At 47.9% G+C, this 15,683-nt stretch overlaps 2 protein-coding genes and 1 pseudogene across 2 annotated transcripts; all 3 read left to right on the forward strand.

The window, feature by feature from the left end:
* The first annotated feature begins 5,044 nt into the window (after positions 1 to 5,044).
* LOC125546061 (protein OSB2, chloroplastic-like) lies at positions 5,045 to 9,370 on the forward strand. Its single transcript, XM_048710183.1, has 8 exons — positions 5,045 to 5,506; positions 6,068 to 6,206; positions 6,750 to 6,903; positions 7,573 to 7,673; positions 7,775 to 7,937; positions 8,009 to 8,077; positions 8,830 to 8,891; positions 8,979 to 9,370. Exons 1-8 carry the CDS (start codon positions 5,109 to 5,111, stop codon positions 9,129 to 9,131), a joined length of 1,239 nt encoding a protein of 412 aa, XP_048566140.1. The 5' UTR covers positions 5,045 to 5,108; the 3' UTR covers positions 9,132 to 9,370.
* A 127-nt stretch (positions 9,371 to 9,497) lies between these two features.
* LOC125547241 lies at positions 9,498 to 12,528 on the forward strand (annotated as a pseudogene).
* Positions 12,529 to 12,576: 48 nt separating this feature from the next.
* LOC125547242 (L-type lectin-domain containing receptor kinase IX.1-like) lies at positions 12,577 to 14,688 on the forward strand. The gene is made up of 2 exons (XM_048711197.1): positions 12,577 to 14,021; positions 14,094 to 14,688. Exons 1-2 carry the CDS (start codon positions 12,577 to 12,579, stop codon positions 14,686 to 14,688), a joined length of 2,040 nt encoding a protein of 679 aa, XP_048567154.1.
* Positions 14,689 to 15,683: the final 995 nt, after the last annotated feature.

Raw genomic sequence — 15,683 nt, forward strand, 5'->3', positions numbered from 1 at the left:
CCCGCTTCTTGAGTTGGGGAATCCAGGGAAGGCGTTTCACTCTCCATCATCTCCGGAAGAAGATCCCCCGAAGATGAACTCTGTCGAGAAGGGCTGCGATCCGGACTACAATTTATAAGCATCGATTATTGTCTTCGGAAGTAAGATAGGATATCTTCACTATTAAGTACTTTTTGATTACTTACAGCTCGGTAGAGGGCTGATCCCCGCGCGGACATTGTGCGGCCAGAATACCCTCTGAGGCAGGACCCTCTGGCGGAGACTTCTTCTCCCGTTTGGAAACCTTAGCTTCTGGATCTTCAGAGGTAGTCCTCTTCCTTCCCCAGGGAGAGAGAATGTTAGATTCTTCCCCTTGGTTATCCTCCCTCGCAGAGGCACTCATTTCCTCTATTGGAATAGATAGCAATGGAGGCCCACTTTCGCCCTCTTTATTCCCCCCTTCGTCTTCCTTTGAGGGCACTAGACAAGGCGCTGGCTCGAGCATCTTTTCCAGCACCGGATTGTCCAACCCCTCAGGAAGGGGAGCCGAACACCGGATCAGCTTCGCCTTTGTTATCCTGTCCTGGTCAAAGAGTGATTTCTTCAGAATGATGTCATGATAGATAAAAGGACAGTGTGTTCGGCCATGGGATTACTTACTTGGGCAGCGAGGCGGTTGCAGCTTAGGCCCACGTCCTTGGTGGTGTTCGGACACTCTATTTGGGGTCCGAAGAACGATTTGTACATCTCCTCGTGCGTCATGCTGAGGAAATGTTGAATAGCACGCGGTCCTTCCGGGTTGAATTCCCACATACGGAGGGGTCGGCGTTTGCAAGGCTAGACTCGACGAACCAGCATAACTTGTATTACCATAACCAGACTGAAATCTCCCTCGAAGAGATCTCGGATATGACTCTGCAGTATGGGCACGTCCTTGGCTGGACCCCAGCTCAGCCCCCTGCTGATCCATGACATCAGTTGTGGTGGGGGCCCGAGCGAAAGGCGGGGGCAGCTACCCATTTGGCACTTCGGGAAGCTGTGATGTAGAACCACTCCCGCTGCCACAATCTGGACACCTCTGAAAAGGAACCCTTTGGCCATGGAGCGTCAACAATTTTTCTTATTAAAGCACCTCCGCACGCTGTGTACTGCCCCTCGACCATCTTCAGCTTCACATCGAAGGTCTTGAGCCACTGGCTGAAGTGAGGGGTAATGCGGAGGAAGGCCTCACACACGACAATAAATGATGAGGTGTGAAGAAGGAAATCTGGGCCCAGATCGTGAAAATCCAGCCCGTAATAGAACATAAGACCCCTAACAAAGAGATCCAGAGCGAGGCCTAGTCCTCGGAGGAAGTGGGAGACGAATACAACGCTCTCGTTGGGTACGGGAGTAGGGACGACCTGCCCTCGGGCGGGCAGCCTATGCGAAATTTCAGCGGTCAGATATCTGGCCTCCCTCAACTTCTTGATGTCCTCCTCCGTGACGGAGGAAGGCACCCACCGGCCTTGAAGGCTGGATCCGGACATGATTGAAGGTTCGAAGCACCTGACCTGAGCTTTGGGTGTTAGAACTCGAGGCGGGGGAAGGATTTGATTGAGCACAGGAGGGAAAAAGGAAAAGCCTTGTCCCTTTATAAAGGGGATGAATATCAGGCGTCCTCCTCGTGGCCGTTCGAGACTTACCTGAGATCTAGGAGTCATACCAACAGGCACGGTTGGGTTACCCACGTTTGTATTGATGAGAATCCCGTGATAAGGGGAACACGATCTCTGCTTTGACAAGACGTGTCAAGAAACCGCCTCGCGTTATGTGCGGGGCTGGTTAAAGAAAAAACAGTTCTAATAATTATCGGGCCGTGGCGTGATGTCATGCTGCCAAAACGCGTCAGCATATTAGATTTGTGGAAATATTATTCTCCCTACGGCGGTATGTGGAACTTATTTTGCAGGGTCGGACACTATCCTTGTATTCAAACTCTTCCATGGTGTATTGGGAGGAGGAACCCGCCTTGCAATGCTGAAGACAACACTGCGCGCCGGACTCATCGTCATTGAAGTCTGGTTCAGGGGCTACTGAGGAGTCCTGGATTAGGGGGTCTCCGGACAGCCGGACTATATCCTTCGGCCGGACTGTTGGACTATGAAGATACAAGATTGAAGACTTCGTCCCGTGTCCGGATGGGACTCTACTTGGCGTGGAAGGCAAGCTAGGCAATACGAATATGGATATCTCCCCCTTTGTAAGCGACCTTGTGTAAACCCTAGCCCCCCTCCGATGTCTATATAAACCGAAGGGTTTTAGTCCGTAGGACAACATACAATCATACCATAGGCTAGCTTCTAGGGTTTAGCCTCTCTGATCTCGTGGTAGATCAACTCTTGTAATACTCATATCATCAAGAATAATCAAGCAGGACGTAGGGTATTACCTCCATCGAGAGGGCCCGAACCTGGGTAAAACATCGTGTCCGCTACCTCCTGTTACCATCCGCCTTAGACGCACAGTTCGGGACCCCCTACCCGAGATCCGCCGGTTTTGACACCGACAATCTCCTAGTCCCCATCCACCCCCGAGATGTTTGCTATTGCCACCGTCCTGGTTTATTGGTCCTCATTGTATTTTGTGACAAATTTTGAAAATAAATTTAACTAACAAAATGCTCATGCATGTCACTAAAAATTATATCATCAGAAACTATATTCAAATACGAATCAAACGATATAATTTTTGTTGACATGCATTAACATTTTGTTAGTCAAATATTTGGTCAAATCTTGACACAAATTACAAAGAAGACCAATAAATCAGGATGGAAGTACTAGAGTATAACAACTCGCCATTGTTGTGCTATCAGAACAAAAAAAAACCAAATCAATGCATAAAAGCGAAAGCAAACTAAACAGTCGAACCAAACATTAACAACTGCCAAATAGTTTGGATTAAATTATTCCGGCTAACCTTCTTGCCCGTTGTTGGAATGTTTGTATTGGATCTGATCTTCTCAAGCATATGAGCTCAACCTCTTGAGCAAAGAGTTACAACCCCGGAAACACCTCTCCTCTACATAGGTAGCTTTACTAGCAGGCCGGTGTCCATTGAAGTGAAGGAAACTTTTTGCGAATTTCAATTTACGATGAATTAAAAAAATCGAATGCACCGTTTGAACCTACCTTGCCAGTCTATTAAAAGCTGCATTTACTACTGTCTAACTATGTATTAATCAACTTCACTATTCACCTATGCTTTTTTACGTTGCCTCGTTCATGCATCGTGTTATTGTTTTTAATTTATATGTTTTAAAAACGAGCTGACAAAAAAACCATAGGCTGGCACAATTACTACTAGTCATTGTTTCTTTGTACCACAACAGACTTTTGTGGCACCATGCATCCGGCTGCTGTCACACGCCTACTTTGTAAGCGCATCTCTAACAGACCTCGTATAATGCTGACCAGGCATTTATAGTTCGACGAAGATATGTTTTGCGGATCGAAATCATGCGCGGCAGAGCAGACCCCGTATATGAAATTGCATTATTTAAAAAAAGAACTTTCGCGGGAGAAATTGCAACCACACTAGTTCATCGCATACCACATGATCTACATACTACATTCTACTACTACTACTAGAGGGGGGTGGGGGATCTCATGGCGGCGAGCTCGCAGCCGAGGACGACGCGGTGGAGGAGCTCAGTCCTCCTCGTCGGAGTTGACGAGATCGGTGCTCCTTGCGGATGCGCCGCCACTCGTCGTCCTTGTAGCGACAAGGTTCGTCGCGATCGCCTGCTTGAGCATGAGGTCTTCGAGTTGCTCATCATGGCGCTGGCGCTCTGCCTCCTCGCGCAAGCTCCGTTTGGCATGCTATATACTTGTGGAACCATTCTTCATCAAATTGCCATGCTATATACTTGTCTCTTCCTATTTCTTTGAAGTTCCCGCTATTGGGCCGGGCCTTTTTCTCTTCCTATTTCTTTGAAGTGCCTGCTATTTGGGCCGGGGCCTTTATTGTAGCGTTTGACACGATGAATCCTTTTGTCTTGCTTAATGCGAAATATAGCATCAAACTACCACCAGGCTGAAAAACACAGCATCAACCCAAAAAGACACCTCACATCAAAACAAGACCAGGCCATACAATAAAAATGCCATGGTGAATACAATGAATTTGCCATGGAACCAGTCTTCATCAAATATCCACGTTCTATATGAAATATTTTTAGTAAACACAAAATTTTGCAAATTGCCAAGTCATTTTGATCACCCGGTCGATCCAGCGCGGGGCGTTTGCCGCCTCTAGCATTTGACGTGTGTCCCTTGTGGACACCCCACACCGCTCCATCCTTCTCATCCGTATCTCCAGCAGCAGAGACAACAAATGACATGCTATATCTTTTCCAATTTATTCTGGCCCTTCTTCCCCAACTCCCCATGACCTCCTATTGCAATTCGTGGCGTCGTTTCCAGTTACCTCCTGCCCCTTCTCTTCTAGCACAATTATTGTAACTCTGGCAAACCAATGATGCGACCGAAACATAAGATACACAGCTGGTTGCTGCCATCTGACGCCAATGTCAACCTCGCCCGTGGCATGGCCGCCGCCACCACCTCAACCTCCAGCAGCTGCCGACACCATCTCCTTCGCACCACGTGGCTCTATCGCAGAAAAGAAAGCATGGCCGCCGCCACCACCTCAACCTCCTGCAGCTACCTACACCATCTCCTTCGCACCACATGTAGGTGGCTCTATTGCAGAAAAGAAAAACTTACCAACAGAGCCTCCGTTGCAAAAGTTTCCGCAACACGGCCTTTATTTCAAAAGGGTTCTGCAACGCGACCTCTGATGGAAAAGAAAACGGTTTGAATTGCGTTGCAGAGATCGAAAAAAGAAGGAAAGATTGAACAACGCGACCTCTGGACCACACCGGCCGGTCCGACGGGTCCGGTCCACTTCACTCCACCCACCGGCCCACTTCTACAAGCGACGCCCCCTCCGCAAGACTCCAGTCCAACCTCGGAGGTTTGACCTTCCCCTTGCTTCCTCCGCCTCCGGTCCAACTCCAAACCCCCGCCCCCTCTCCCCTCCCCATCTCATTCTAGGGTTTAGGGTTTAACCGCCGACGCGCCACCATGCGCCACCTCGCCCGCCTCCTCAACCACCGCCTCCTCCTCCCCTCCACCGCCACCGCCTCCTCCTCCGCCGCCGCGGCCTTCTCCACCTCCAAGCGCGCCTACCCCAGCCGAGCCAAGCCGCGCCCGCCGCCGCCCAGCGAGAGCCCCGCGGAGGACGCGGCCGGAGACGACGGGGACGCGCCCCCGCCGGCCGACCCCGCGGCGTGGCAGAGGGAGAAGGTCCCCAGCGAGCTGCCCCGCCCGCCCACCATTCCCTTCCAGCCAAGTGTCGCCAACGCCGTCCGCCTCGTCGGCACCGTCGGCGCGCCCGTGCAGCTCCAGCGCCTCCCCGACGGCCGCTTCTCCGCCGTCTCCGTGCTCGTGCAGGACCGCCGCACCGACTTCCCCAAGTTCTGGTGCGTGCGATCACCGATTTCCGCTCCTCCTCTGTACTGTACTCGCTGATCGCTTGCTAGTGTTTGGGTTCCAAGAGGGTGGATTAGCACTGCCATGTTTAATTGCGCTGAAATGAAATGAAATGAATTACGGGTAGAACGGAGAAACGACGTTAGAACCAGTATGGGCAGGCTTATATAGATACGAAAGGAACACATGACTTAAGTGAGATATCCCTGCTCTGTTTCAGATATCTCTGTTCTGTTTCAAGTTGAAGTTAGCCCTGCTATCGGATCAAATTAAGTGTCTAGTGGAAGGATTTGTGATTTGACACTGTAAACTCTGACCACTAAATTGAATCCAAAATTGGTAGGGATCACTACATGTTCCAAAATTGCTAGGGATCACTACATTAGTAGCGTTTTATAGTTCCAGTAATTAAAGTCTTTGATAGACAATTTTGTTTTGTCTGGTTTTATGTTGTCGTGTCCTAGAGAACTTATGTGCCTGAGTATCCATCCGTATTTCGAGTGCATCGCTCCATTTTCTCATTGTGGAGTTTGCCACTTTTTTACCTGCAGGATCCCTGTAATATTTCAAGACGACTTGGCACAAATAGCTGCTTCTCACTTGCAAGAAAAGGACCTTGTCTATGTGTCTGGGCAATTAACTGGAGATGTTCCGCCATTCAAACATACTGATGGCCAAGCAAATATTCAGGTATACATCTATTCTATTTACTTTACTGCTGTGTTCTGCTTTCCCCTGTTATATGTAGAAGGTTAAGCATAAAGAAAGGGTAATCTTATTATCCTGCATACCGAGTGTGTGTGGAGCCCAGCAGCCCCCTACCTTTTACATACCTTATTTATTGCTGATAAAATGACAAAATCCTGGGTAATTGTACTACAATCACTTGTGAGAATGAATCACATGATGCTATCAAACGCACCCGACTGAATATGCAATCTGAGCTATGTAAGATTCGGCATTTGGTGAACTGATGCTTATGTTTACTTCATGACATGACTTAGCAGGCCTTTGTTGATCTGATATTCTGTTCCTTGTGACTTTTGAAGATCTCCGCTAATCGAACGAAGTAAAAAAAGTGCTGCTCATTCTGCTGTACTAGTGAAACTTTCTTACTTTTGATTCAAAATTTGGTTCTTCTTTCCTAAAGAAAATTGGCTGCTTGTTTCTCTTGCATCACATTATAGTTTAGTTTCTGAAACTAACTAACTGAATTTGCTATTTATATTCCAGGTTGTAGCACATCTGCTGTCATTTGTTGATAGTAAAGCTGTGGAAACGGATCTCATGGTGGATGAAGAGGAAGGGTTTATGGAGATTGCTGAGGCTGAAAAGAAAGTTGAACAAACCAAACCTGTCTCTAAATATCCAGCATGCACATTTTCAGGTGCTGGTTTGCTGCTCAGCTGTATCCAACCAAGCCCCAGTCTTATAGGCGATAATATTACATTGTTTGTGCTATGCCTGTGAGAAATTTACATTCCATTAGAAAAGAAAAGAAAGTTGCACCCAATGTTTTTGTCCTTAGCTTATCTTTTTTAATTTAAGATATAGTTTAGTTGCAGTAAAATAGTAATCTTTCATGGAGTTCCATGCCTATCAGCAATGGACAAACACTATCTAACAAGGACACCTTTCTGACAGCTTTATTGGCATGTCCATCATTTCGTAACTGTCTGATAGTTCGGATGTTTTCCTGATGATGAAACCTTACAATTTTTCTGCATTAAGTTACAACTTCACTTAATACATGCTGTCTACCGAATTAATAAGTTCAATTAAACTGGAAACCTCTTTATCTATACGCCTATACCTTGGTGTCAAAGTACTGCAGTAAGATATTTCTATGCAAAAGTATTAAAAGCTGATATACCAGAATGAACTATTAAAATGTGCCTTTTTGGGCAGTCATATATGCTGCTTTCAATGGACAACACGGGAGGTTTAGTGCTTACTTAACTACAGTAAACCCTTTTTTTTATTCAGTAGTCCAATCCCAGTTATGTATGAAAATATCCTTGTATTTTTTCTTGATGGTGTTATGTTTTATTCTCAGATTATAAAGCCAAACAGGACAAGTACAGAACGCTCTGGAATGATGTTCTTGCCAATCCACTTAATTGGACTGATAACCGAGCTGAGAAGGCGAATGGATCTGTGAGCATGTTGTTTATACATATGTGTTTACTGCCTTGAAAGTAAGAAGCAAAGCTTGTGAGCCACTAACACTTGCAGCCGTTTTTATTCGAATTGGGCAGAAAAATCCAAAGTATCCTGATTTTAAGAACAAGACAGCAGATGAGGCACTCTGGCTTGACTCAGCACCACATTATGTGCTAGAGAAGTTGGATGGTTTGACCTTTAATAGTGGCTACAATGCAGCTAAAACATATAAGCCTTTTAATTCTAGCATTGGGAAAGGTAAAACTTTAAACATAATATTCTCCCTTTTCGTGTTAATTTTTGATACTAATATTCAGTATAAACAACAGGTACGAATACAGGTTGGAGTAAATTCAAGACAAGCCAAGCTGCCTCTCCTGAGAAACAGAAAAAGGAAGGTAGGTATAAATTTGTTTTTATTTCCTGTGTGTTCATTTTACTTTACCATCAATAGTCAAGTGGCTTGTGGAATACACCTTCCTTATCTCTACTCGTAATCTAAGCTTGTGTACCTGGTAGTTGCACAAGTGGCTTAAATACCATCTTTGTCTGGCTTGTGGATTACATCCCATTATCTCTACTTGCTTCAATATCATCTTTGTCTGTTTGCCTTCCTCTTTTTGCAATGGGATCATTTGTGCCTGAGGATCTACTATCTTTTCTTCTATAAATAATGTTTTTGTGATCTGTCATCTTTAAGTTGTAAATACCCTCATGTATCTCTTGGTTCTTTAACCACACATAGGTTTTCCAAAGTTTTTTTGGAGGATTCTAATCTGTACAAACTTTTCCTACAAGGCCTGTTTGATTAATAGAATTGCAAGTAATAGGGATATTCCTTGGCATTTATTTGCACTGAATTTCATAGGAAATCTTCATCCAATCCAATCTGTTGGAAATAATCCTAAGTTTTTCCTATGCACAATCAAACATCTTTCGACCATGTAGTATTCAAGATGACATGACACTCTAATCATGGGTTTTGGAATTCATGTGAATCAAAGAGGTTATATGGCTTACAATGTCCATGTTTCTTGATGTGTCTTGGTCAAACTTTCTACCGAAACCTACATATTCTTCTTTTCGGTAGTTTGTGCTTTACAACCCGTGATCATCTCTTTGCTGATGACTCCCATATTATTGCTTTCAGCGGAATTGTGGCAGAGTCTGGTGGACAGTCCTCAAAGCTGGTGGGACAACCGAGCAGACAAGGTAAGTCTCGGGACATTTCGTCATGATTTATCCATCTTTCCCCCCTTGGCTGGTCCTAATGATTGTTCTGTCTCGTCTGAAATTCAGAGGTCACCTAAAGCCCCCGACTTCAAGCACAAGGACACTGGCGAGGCTCTGTGGTTAAGCCCCAAGACACCAAGTTGGGTTACAGATGCGCTGCCACCGGTGAGAGGAGGTAGCAGAGGCGGAGCTAGAAGACCGGAGACCCTGCTCTCTTGACCTATCTGAGGTGGCCTTGGCTGTGCGTCGGGCGTTGCCTCAGCTATATTCTTTTGCTAAATACTCAGGCTGTCTTCGGTCTGCTAACTTATGCGAGTAAGGTAGAGACCACTTTCAAGATTAAAAAAAATATCTCTGCCTTAACCTCCAGCGCTGTCACTGATGGCCATGTGGCCTTCGTAATGCTATGCCAGGATGTAAATAGCATTTCCACAAAATCGATGATATTTATGCTGCCATGTGGGTTGGGTTGGGTTGGGCCTTTGTAGTGCTTTCAGTTTCAAGGCCGTGCTTGCAGCAACTTTACCTATAGCGGTAAAGTGGGCCTTGGTCGTTTTCCATGAAACTGAAGTGGGCGGTGAGTGGTTCGGCCTCGGAGTTTTGAAGTAGAAGTTTGAACCTGTTTCTCCAGTTATTAAAAAAAACCGTTTCTCTGGTTTACAGCGGGATAGCCGAAAGGAGCAGCAAAAGCCCAAACAAAAACAGCGGAATAGTGGAAAGGAGCTAGTGGAATATTAGACTACCCGGCGAATTGACCTGGTCAGATAGATGTCACATAATTTTTCTCACCTATATACAGGAGATTGAGCAGAAAGGTTATCATTTGGCTTATTAAGGCCCTGTTCGGAATCCCACTTGCTCCACAAAATAGCAGGAGCTGTGGAGCCACGAAACAGCCGCTCCGCATTTTTTCACCGTGACTCCACCCGTGCCAGGAGTGGAGCTATGGAGCGGAGGTAAGCTGAACAGGGGCTGTTGACATTTCTAGGGGCCATTTCATCATCGAGATTTGAAGTTGTATATGGTGAGCTTGTTGACGAGCTTCGAAACAACACGCTGCAGCAAATGGCTGCTGCCATGAGCTTTTCCCACCAAATACACATCGTCATGCTCCTCTGTTACTCGATATGGTCTCAGCACCCGCCTCGTGCTACCGTGTTTTCTTTTAGCTCCAACTTCTCTGATCCAGACTATGACGCCCAAGACTTCAGTTTCCAGGGTGACGCATACTATGACAACCAGTCTCACATGATCCAACTCACAAGAAATGGCCATGGTATAAGCATCAAGAACAGCATGGGACGAGCTTTCCTTGCGACGCCCATGCCGCTGTGGGATGTCACTGGCGAGCTCGCCCGCTTCACAACCTCCTTCACCTTCCAAATCAAGGTAAACAATGCAAACACTGGCGATGGCTTGACATTCTTCCTCGGGCATTATCCTCCGGTGAGCATTCCCAATGTCAAACGCGAGATGGGCAACGGGAACCTCAGCCTCTTCAACACAACCCCCGGCACGGTCGCGGCCGCGATGATGGAGCCGTGGCGGTTGAGTTCGACACATACTTGAACGATGGCTTCGACACGAGTAGCAGTCACATGGGCATTGATGTCAACTCCATCGTCTCACGGGCGTACACCAACGCGACCGTGCCTCGTAGGAACCTAACGTCTGGCCTCCCAATGACTTGCCACATCAGCTACGGCAACGACACAAAAATGCTAGCGACTTTTCTCCAGATCGCCGACACGACATATCGTGTCAACACTAGTCTTGACCTGAGGCAGTTCTTGCCAAGTGTGGTGGCCATTGGCTTCTCGGGTGCCACCGGTGTGGCTGTCGAGCTACACCAAATAATGTCCTGGTCATTCAACTCCACCTTGGACCCGCGGCCTGCACCGAAGAGGCCCCCTTCTACACCAAAGATCCTGCTAGTAGAGGTAATAACTGGACCAGTTATTGGCGTTATAACAATTGTGTGCATCTTTGTTGGCGTCCGTCGATGGCAGCTATGCATGAGAAAGAAGCATTATAGAGCTCTCGCCCAGGGCCTTGGACATATTGGTTATCATAAGTTGGCGCGTGCGTCCAACAAATTTGCAGAGGAAAACAAGCTTGGGGAAAGAGGCTCAGCCTCTGTTTTCGGGGCCAACTGGCAAGTCCAAGTAGACCGGTGGCGATAAAGAGATTCAAGCTGGCAGAATCGGGCGAGGAGAGGAAGGCGTTCGAGGACGAACTCGGGATTGCCAGTCGGTTGAGGTACCGGAACCTTGTCGAATTGATAGGCTGGTGCTACGAGCTATGACGGCCAGAGGAACCTGATTGAATTTATATGTTGATGGCGGGACGAGAGGTACACACGCCTCCTCCTTGTGTATGAGCTTTTGCCACAAGGTAGCCTTGATCAACACCTACACAGGGGAAACAGTTGGTTAGCATGGTCCAAGAGGTACACATTATAGGATCCGGCTTGCCTGCTTCCTCTCCGTGCTCCCATCCGTGCTTCGACTTAATTCTACGGTTGTTTTTTTTTCTTTTTTTCTCACCCCCCTGATTTTAAAGGGGTGATGCCGGACCTTATTTTGTTCCAATCAAATCAAGCCACGTAGACGGGAGCACGGATGTGCACACGACGGGGGAGCAGGCAAGTCTCGTCCCACATTATAATTGCATCTTGAGAGCATTTACATCGTTGTGCGCAACTTTGTTTTTTCTTGATACATAATGGATGTATATGCTTTGACAAACAGGTATGAGGTCATCCTCGACCTATAGGCTCTGCGTTGCAATACCTCCATGTAGATTGCGAGCAAGGCCAACAATGTATCGTACACGGTGATATCAAGTCCAGCAACGTGCTTCTTGGGTCTTCACACAATGCCAAGTTAGGTGACTTCGGATTGGCAAGATTTGTTCACCACGAAACTGGGTAAGGGATCACTGATGTCGTGCAAGGCACTTACGGATATATTGACCCTGTGTTCGTGGACACGAGCCAACGGAACAGGAGTCAGACATCTACAACTTCGGCATTGTCCTACTAGAGATGGTCTCTGGAAAGGACCCAACAACGCGCCTCCATGATACGACTCCATTGTCGTCACGGGTAAGAAGTTTGTACTACAACAACACGATCCTTGAGGCCGCAGACGACAGGCTGATAGGCGGCGAGTCTAGTACCGGGCGACAACAGATGGAGCGTGTGCTACTTGTCAGGCTCTTGTGCGTGCACCAGGAACCGAGCAGCCGGCCATCCATCACCCACACCATGGATGCCGTACGACCGGAGGAGCTGACATTGGACATCACTCCCTTGGTGCCGGTGACGATCTCAAAAGTAGCTAGCATGCTGACGATACTTGATCGTCAGAATAACATATGCTTCTTCAGACTTGGTCAGACAGCACGTAGTACCTTATTTTCCCACCTAGGAGATAGCGCAGAAAGGGGTTGCGGCGTTGTCGTTTGGCTTATATCTTTCTGCTTAACGGACACTACCAGAGGTCGTCTTTGCGACATGTACACAGGATTTGCGCACGGCATGACGCTGAGGTCCGAGTCCGATGCCCCGGGCAGCTGGCTGTTGGTTTGCATCGCCAAATATTCGTCGAGATGACGAGTCAATATATAGGTGTGCTTGTTCACGAGCTTCCTTCCAAAGCAAATGGCTGCTGTGAGCTTCTCCCACCGAATACAGATCTTCATCCTCCTCTGCTGCTCGACATGGTCTTCTCTGCATCTGCCTCGTGCTACGGCGCTTTCTTTTAGCTCCAACTTCTCCAATCCCGACTTCGACGCCCAAGACTTCAGTTTCCAGGGCGACGCATACTACGACTCCCAGTCTCAGATGATCCAGCTGACAAGAAACGGCGATGGTACAAGCGTCAATAACAGCGTAGGCCGAGCGTTCCTCGCGACGCCCATGCCGCTGTGGGACACCGTCACCGGCGAGCTCGCCCGCTTCACCACATCCTTCACCTTCCAAATCAAGGTAATCAGTGCAAGCAATGGCGACGGCATGACATTCTTCCTCGGGCATTATCCTCCGACGAGCATTTCCAATAACAACAACTTCGGCGGCGGGAACCTCGGCCTCTTCAACAAAACCGATGGCACGGTCGTCGCGACCGGCGACGACCGAGCCGTGGCGGTTGAGTTTGACACGTTCAAGAACGACGACGTCGACACCAGTGGCAGCCACATGGGCATCGATGTCAATTCCATCGTCTCACGGGCGTACACCAACGCGACCGTGCCAGGCAGGAACCTAACATCCGGCCTCCCGATGACTTGCCAGATCAGCTACGGCAACGACACCAAAATGCTAGCGGCCGTTCTCCAGATCGGCGACGCGACTTACAGTGTCAACACGAGTGTTGACCTGAGGCAGCTCTTGCCCAGCGTGGTGGCCATCGGCTTCTCGGGTGCCACTGGGTCTGCCGTTGAGTTACACCAAATAATGTCCTGGTCATTTAATTCCACCTTGGATCTACCACTTGCACGGAACAACTCCGAGATTCCACCGCCTTCGCCGAAGAGCTCTGAGATTCCGCCGCCTTCGCCGAAGAGCTCCAAGGTTCCGCCGAACCTGCGGAAGCTGCTAATAGAGGTAACTGGACCAGTTATTGGAGTTATTGCAATCGTGTGCATCTTTGTTGGCGTCCATCGATGGCAGCTATGCATGAGGAAGAAGCAATGCAGAGCACTCGCCAGGGGCCTTGGACATATTGATTATCATAAGCTGGCGCGTGCGACCAACAATTTCTCCAATGAAACCAGGCTCGGGCAAGGAGGTTCCGCCTTTGTTTATAGGGGACAACTCACAAGCCCAAGCAGACCGGTGGCTATAAAGAGATTCAAAACGGCGGCATCCGGGCAGGGGATGCAGGCGTTCGAGGACGAACTCAGGGTCGCCAGTCGCCTGAGGCACCGGAACCTGGTCGAACTGATAGGTTGGTGCTACGACGACAAGAGGAACCCAATTGAGTTTGTATGCTGGTGGCGGGACGACAAGCACGCACGTCTCTTTCTTGTGTATGAGTTCCTGCCACAAGGTAGCCTTGATCAACACCTACATGGGGGCAACAGTTGGCTACCATGGGACAAGAGGTATGTAGTTCTGTCTCCATCGATGCAACTTAATTTCTTTTTGATGTAATGGTAACATGATTTGACAAACAGGTACGAGATCATCCTCGATCTAGGTTCTGCACTGCAATACCTCCATGTAGATTGCGAGCAACACCAACAATGTATCGTACATGGTGATATCAAGTCGAGCAATGTGCTGCTTGACACTTCGTACGGTGCGAAGTTAGGTGACTTCGGATTGGCAAGATTTGTTCACCACGAAACCGGATCACAGACCACAGATATCGTGCAAGGCACTTATGGGTACATAGACCCTGTGTTCATCGACACGAGCCAGCGGAATATGCAGTCAGACATCTATAGTTTCGGCATTGTCCTATTAGAGATGATCTCTGGAAGGGACCCAACGGCGTGTCTCCCTGATAAGCCTCCACTCTCGTCATGGGTAAGGAGTTTGTACCACGGTAATGCGATCCTGGAGGCGGCAGATGGCAGGCTGATAGGCAGCGAGTCCACTGCTGGGCGACAACAGATGGAGCGTGCACTACTTGTCGGGCTCTTGTGTGTGCACCGAGACCCGAGCAGCCGTCCGTCTATCACCGACACCATGGATGCCCTGCGATCAGATGAGATGAAATTGGACATCACTCCCTTGGCTCCATCGAGGACGCTCTCATTGCCATAGCCTTTGTAGTTCAGGCTTCTAGTCTGAAAAATTCAAAAAGAAATATCATACATGCATTCAAGGGTTACATAATGAGTCGGGATATATTGAGAATAACAATAATGTACTAGAAAGCTGGATGTGTACATCAACTGATGAAGTGGCTATATTTCTTCCATGCTAGTACAAATGTTGTTTTAATTTTTGTACGATTTTGAATACATATTTTAACCGGTTTTCCATATTGATATAGCTGTATGAAACTATAAATGATACTATCACAGGAAAACACGCAATGTGTATAACAACGAGTATTTAACAAAAAACTACCACATTTGACAGAAACGTGACAGAAAACTATCACTTTACAATTTTATGCGGAAAACTACCATTTTTGTCCTAATCCGTGGCAAAAAACTACCAAGTCTCGAAACTGGCCGCTTCGCCCGTGCTAAGCACCAAACTGACCAGGCGGTCCCATAGTGGCCAACCGACGCCTGCCGCGCGTTAACGGCCATTAACGGCGCGTCCGCGGTCGGAAACGACGGCTGTCAGTGGTCCAATAAGTGAGAGCGAGCTCAGCCACTCGCTCATCCTCTTCCTCCTCGCTCGCTCTCATTCCTCCTCATCCTCTCCCTCTCCCTGGTGCTCTGAGCATATCACCGTCGCCGCCGCGGCCATTGCTGCCGGTAGAACTTGAGGATGCTATCCTGGAATGATGAGGAGAACTTGGACGAGGACACCTGCATGGTTTCAATGGATTCCCAGATCTTTGTAAGTGCATAATGGTGGAACAGAGTTAGGGTTAGGGTTAGTTCATCCAAATTGGAGATTCCAAGTTGCTTTTGGTTCGATTCCAAGTTTCTTTTGCAGGAAACCCCTGACAGTGTGGTGGATCCATATTTCTGTGGTTCTTACACTGGATCTGAGCCGATGTGCATGATGCATCATCAGAGGCCGAAGAAGATGGTAGCTTTTGAAGGTGCTTTGACTGGGAGGCGATTCCTGGGTTGTCT

This window comes from Triticum urartu, chromosome 3, assembly GCF_003073215.2.
Source record: "Triticum urartu cultivar G1812 chromosome 3, Tu2.1, whole genome shotgun sequence".
NCBI lineage: Eukaryota > Viridiplantae > Streptophyta > Magnoliopsida > Poales > Poaceae > Triticum > Triticum urartu.